The sequence below is a fragment of the Phacochoerus africanus genome, chromosome X (genome assembly GCF_016906955.1).
Source record: "Phacochoerus africanus isolate WHEZ1 chromosome X, ROS_Pafr_v1, whole genome shotgun sequence".
NCBI lineage: Eukaryota > Metazoa > Chordata > Mammalia > Artiodactyla > Suidae > Phacochoerus > Phacochoerus africanus.
This window is the reverse complement of record NC_062560.1, coordinates 115,547,189-115,553,188: the sequence shown is the minus strand read 5'-3', so window position 1 is coordinate 115,553,188 and position 6,000 is coordinate 115,547,189. Positions and strand designations below refer to the sequence as shown.

At 49.0% G+C, this 6,000-nt stretch overlaps 1 protein-coding gene across 5 annotated transcripts in view; it reads left to right on the top strand.

The window, feature by feature from the left end:
- The first annotated feature begins 4,745 nt into the window (after positions 1 to 4,745).
- Positions 4,746 to 6,000, top strand: part of MAP7D3 (MAP7 domain containing 3) — a 49,394-nt gene continuing 48,139 nt past the window's right edge. For all 5 annotated transcript variants that reach the window (XM_047765187.1, XM_047765188.1, XM_047765186.1 and 2 more), the window contains exon 1: positions 4,746 to 4,853. In XM_047765187.1, the coding sequence (XP_047621143.1) occupies positions 4,805 to 4,853 (49 nt within the window). In that variant the 5' untranslated portion in view covers positions 4,746 to 4,804. The remainder of the gene's footprint in view (positions 4,854 to 6,000) is intronic.

The following is a 6,000-nucleotide window of genomic DNA, read 5'->3' as shown; positions in this document are numbered from 1 at the left end:
GATTATGTGAAATAATCCACACGAAACCTTAAGCATTGCGCCTGCCAGTGGGGAGGCCCTGGACAAATGACAGCTCTTACTATCCACCCGTAAGTGTCCAAGACGCACCTACTGCTCCAAGCACGTGGCCACTGCTGCCACCAGTCTCCTCCCCTCTGAGGTTTGTCTGATCCCACTGACAGCGGTGGCCTCCTCTTCCCCTCCCCAGAAGCTCCTGGACCCCAGCCCTGGTGAGCTCAGGCCATGAGAATCAGCACCCCCACCCCACTCCAGGAAAGACAGCAAAGTCACCCTGGTCCTCGGAGCAAAGGGAAGGGGGCTGGGGGAGGGGTGCTGAAGGGTCATCGTAGGGGGTGGGGGCGAGGGGCTGCAGTGGGAATTCTGGAACCTGCCATCAACCAAACGGGAAACGACCAGAGCCTGAGGTGAGTCCGTAGCTTAGGAGAGAAGAAAAATGCAGATTTGGGAAAAGAAAGGAAAACGTGAGTTGATTTGGCAAGAGATAAGCTGAGAATGAAACATCACTCTTCCTCCTGCATCGCAGCCAAGCCACAGCAGAGGCGAGGCAGGAGTCAGAAATGAGAACAAAAGAGCGAAAAAGCACAGCCCTGACTCCGCTGTGTGGAGGATGGATGAATCTGACAGGTAGTTCAGGATGAAGAGAAACAGCCAGCTTATGGCTGTGGAGCTTAAAACTCTCAGGACAGGGCAATGGCGGTGGCAGTTTAAAGGCAGATTTGTTAGATTCGCTAAATCCACCAAGTGTTTACTACACGTGAATTCAATGTTTTAATAGAAGAAAAATGTGACAATTCCTAGACCTATTATGACTGTGGTTTCTGAATATTTTTCCTGCTGGTGTCAGGTTTATGGGAACAAATAGCCAAGCAGGAAAAAAAAGAACAGGATCCAGTTCTTTTTTTCTCCCTGGGGAACACAGGCTTTCCAAACACAGGAGGAGAGGAGTTGAGTCGCCTGGGTTGTCTCCCAGCTCTGAGTCTGGGTTGGTTCCAGAAGAGACTCTCCCCCCAAGCTGGCAGCCTCCAGTTCCAGCATTGTTTTGAGAAATGTACGGACAGTCCTGTAGAGGCTCCTTAGCGATCTGCTCTGGGCCCAAGGCAACACTGAAGGGGAATCTTGCCTATCTCCTTCTCCCCAGCCTGCCAGGCATGGAGTGGGTGGTCAAGTTTTGTTGAGTGACCTCCCTACAGAATGAATGACTGTAAATTTCACAATGATCTCTTAAAGATGTTAGAGAGAAGGGTTTATCTATAGATTAAAATAGAGACCCAGGAGTTCCCACCGTGGTGCAGTGGTTAACGAATCCAACTAGGAACCATGAGGTTGCGGGTTTGATCCCTGGCCTTGCTCAGTGGGTTCAAGATCCAGCGTTGCCGTGAGCTGTGGTGTAGGTCGCAGACGCGGCTCGGATCCCACGTTGCTGTGGCTCTGGTGTAGGCCGGCAGTTACAGCTCCGATTAGACCCCTAGCCTGGGAACCTCCATATGCCGTGGGAACGGCTCAAGAAAAGGCAAAAATACAAAATAAATAAATAAAATAAAATAAAATAGAGACCCAATAGGCACATCAATCAATGCCATGTGTGGACCTTGTTTGGATTTTTTTTAACGGCTGCACCTGTGGCATATGTATGTTCCCTGGGTCAAATCCGAGCTATAGCAGCAGGCCTACACCACAGCAGATCCGAGCCGCATCTGTGACCTATGCAGCTTGCAGAAACTCGGGATCCTTAACCCACTGAGCAAGGCTGGGATCAAACCTGTATCCTCAGCAGTATCCTCACAGAGACTATGTCAGGTCCTTAACTAGCTGAGCCACATGGGAACTCCCCTTGTTTGGATTTTTAGTCAAACATAAAAAATGAGATAATTGGGAAACTTGAGCATCCATTAGCTATTTGATCATTTCATTTGACCTGCACCATTTTTTTTCAAAACTTTTCGTGTTGTCATTATTTTTTTTGTTTAAGGCCACAGGTGTGGCATATGGACTTTCCCAGGCTAGGGTTCGAATCGGAGCTACAGCTGCCGGCCTACACCACAACCATAGCAACACAGGATCTGAGCCAAGTCTGCGACCTACATACACACACCACAGCTCATGGCAACACCAGATCCTTAACCCACTGAGCGAGGCCAGGGATCAAACCTGCATCCTCATGGACGCTAGCAGAGTTTGTTACCGCTGAGCCACAACAGGCAGTCCCATCATCATTCCTTTAAAAAGAGACTTTAGATTAAAATCCAGATTTCCAGCTTATTTTGAAAAATGGGGCAATCTGGCCACAGATGGGCCCATTGCCTCACTCAGCTACCGGTGGGGGATTGGAATTAAGGAGTGATTATTTAATTGGCCCTCAGGTCCAAAATAAGTGCCAGTTTTTTCACAACGTCTTCTCTGATTACCCTAATCATGAATGAATTCTCATCCCACTGAGCTCCAGGGAGCCACTTTACTCACCCAGCTCCAGGCACATGCTGCATGTATTTGGTGTTTTGTAGATCTGTTTATTGTCCCTCTATAGGCCTTTATAGGTTCTAAATCTGAAAAGATTTCAGAGAGTGCCTCCCCATATTCATAGTTCCAAAACTTTTTTTTTTTTCCAAAATGGTGATGCCTAGAAGGAAGCTGAAGACAATCTTTCTAGATTTCAAAAAAAATTCTCCAATTTATTTTGAAAAATTTCAAACCCACAGAAGAGTTGAAAAAGTAAAATAAGCATCTGTGAAACTATCTAGATTTACCAGTTTTTAGCATTTTGTGATATTTGCTGTTTTCTCCCCAAACTACTTGACAGTAAGTTTCAGACATTATGATGCTAAATTCTTCAGCATTTACTTCTTAAGAAAAAGGACACTACAAGACCACAATATCATTCTCATTCTCAAACCCAAGAAATTTGACTTTGATATAATAATATCTATTGTACAGTTCATATTCAAACGTTCTTAATTGTCCCAGTAATGAATGCCCTTTAGAATTTTTTTTGGTTTCTTTGTTTTGTTTTTATGGCTTTTTAGGGCCAAGCCCACAACATATGGAAGTTCCCAGGCTAGGGGTCGAGTCAGAGCTACACCTGCGAGGAATCAGAGCCGCATCTGCAAACTACACTGCAGCTCAGGGCAACACCGGATCCTGGACCCACTGAGTGAGGCCAGCTTCACGGATGCTAGTCAGATTCGTTTCTGCTGCACCTCAATGGGAACTCCAAGTTGTTTTTTGTTTTTTTTTTTTAATCTAGGTTCTAATCAAAGATCATACATTATTACACTTGGTTTCATTAGCGTCCTCTGATCTGAAACAGTCCACTGATCCAGGGCACATGGAAGTTCCTGGGCCAGGGATTGAATTCAGCCACAGCTCCGACTGGAGCTGCAGCTGTGGCAGTGAAGGATCCTTTAACTCACTGCACCGGGACAGGGATAGAACCACAACTTCAGCGACCCAAGCCGCTGCAGTCAGGTTCTTAACCCTCTGTGACATGGCAGGAATTCCTCCTGAAATTTGCTTTTAATCTTTCATTTTGAAGATTCCAGGTCAGTTGTTTTGCAGAATATGCCATAGTTTGGATTTGTCTGAATGTTTCCTCACTATTACATGGGTTCACCATCTAACAGTGGGTTCAACATTTTTGCAAGAAACTGCAGAAGTGAGGTTTCATTTTTCTCGATTTTCTCTTTGTGAAGTGCCAGGTAAATCCATCAAAACTGAATTAGTATGTATGTATATGTGCTTGCTGGTGCTCTAATCATGTATGTCCTGCTAAAAGTGCTGGTGTCTGTATATAGGCAGGAGCAGGGCTTCAGATGCTATAATGCCAAACTTTTTTCCCCACTAGGATTTTTTAAAACCGAAGTATAATTGATTTACAGTGCTATTTTGCCCCAGTAATATTAAAGTACATCCTCAGGAGCACTTAGTGTCCACTCTTTAATTTTTGCCAAATCTGTAGGTGTAACATGTTATCTTGTGGTTTTCATCGGTATTCTGTTGAGTGCTTAAGAGTTTGAGCATTTTATGCTTATTGTGTTTCCTCTCTGGTGAAAGGCTTGTTTATACCTTTTGCTCACTTTTGCGGGGTTATCTTAAGTATTTTTTTTAAAGATCTTTATGCATTCTGGATACTAAGAATTTAGGAATATCTATCTATATCCGGAGAGATTAACAGCAATGTCCTCTCCTTCACTTTAATGACCCACAAACAGCCTAAAGATAATTCACACAACTTTAGACAACCTAAAGTGTCAAGACTTATTCACAACTATTTAAGAAAGTCTTTACTCAGCCCTTAACACTCCACAAGAACCTCTCTCTCTCCCAACCTCTCCCTGGGCCTCTCCCCCCAATTTGGGCCTTTCTGTAGTGTTTCAAGGACTAACTCATGATGCAAGCGCACCCAGGAGTCACTTAGAAAGTGAATGAATGGATGAAGAAAGGTAGGTAGAAGTGATGGAAAGAAAAAAGGAATGCTGGAGGGCCAAGCCGTCTGATGATTGGCCGGCCTCCAGAATGAGGGTGCGGGGAGGGCACCGGACGTAGGAGAGGGTTTCTTTACACAGGGGGTCGCCGCCCGGTGGTTCCCAACCTGGTGCACTGGAGGCAGCCCTGCGGCGATTGCGGGTCCGGGGTGGGCGCGGCTGCCTTTGGGCCCCGCCTCGCCCCGCCCCGCCCCCCGGCGCCACGGCCCCGGCCCCGCGGCAGCCGCGCCAGAGCCTGCGCACTGGGGCCCCTGCGCACTGGGGCCCCAGCACCCGCCGCGGCTCGGGACTCAGCCCCTCGGAAGATGGCGGAGCGCGCCCGCACGTCCCTGAAGGGGCTGCGGGAACGGATGGGTGAGCCGGCCGGCGGCTCCCGGGGGGTGAGGGGAGCTCGGGGCTGCGCGGGAAGCAGGGTTCTCGCGGCCCCAGGGACCTTCGGAGCGGCGCGACCCGCGCCGGACAACTTGACTCCGGACACGTCGCGCCCCGTCCGGTCCTCCCCTCACCCGCGCCGGAGAGCCCGGGCACGGGATGCGGCGCCGTGATGGGACCGGAGAGGAGACCGCGGGCCCTAGCCGCACCCTGGCGGGCGGCGCGCGAGAGAACTAACGGCGCTGCTGGGGCGGGAGGGCGGGGACCCGGGGCCCCGCGGACGGTCCCGAGCCCCACCTGCCCTCAGGGGGGGCGGCGGACGCCCTCGCGGCCCCGGGCAGCCCTGGAGTTTGCCCTCTGCCTCGGGCGCTCGAGCTTTCATCCTCTCTCAGGGTTGCAACCTATGTCTGGCCCAAGGCTGCGTCTCCCGCATCCTCCTGGTCAAGGTCGGGTGAGGAGGGAGCCTGGGGGGGTGTCTTGCTTTGGGTTGCCTCCTGTAGCACAAGACTTGGCCACGGTGTCACCTTCCGTGGGACCTGTCGCAGACCTTAGGCTGAACCGAACGGGAGTCAGCGCTTCAGAGGGCTTTCTCCTCAACGGGCCCCATCGCCAAAAAGTTTTTCCCTCCTTGATAACGATTTAAAAATCGTTAATTTTAGAAACGTTGGCAGCGCTTTGCCCAGGAGACTGCTCCGCTGCTTGAGCGAGATAGTATTTCTTGCTTGTGAGAGGTTGCTTTAGTTCTCAGGTTAGCTTCCTCCTCTATGAGCTTGAATGAAACAACCGTGTTGATTTTGGATTTGCATTTGAAAAAATAATTTAGCCTGAGAGGCTTTGTTACTTTAGAACGCTTTGAATTAACTCCCCAGAGAATATGTCAGACGCAAATAGACTTTTCATCATTCCATAGGGAGAGAGCCTCTTCTGTCTCTAGCTTATTATGGTTCACCTAGAGGGAGAGTTGGCAGGCAATTCGTATTGCTTTATTAGTGCCACCCAAGTCTCCCTGATACTGACTTGTTTCCCTGAACTAACCCGCATTCTGGGTAATCCCCCAAAGTATTTGTATATTGAATGTTGAAAAGTATTTAAATTTTATATGGGGCAGTTGCTGGAATTGACAGTATTT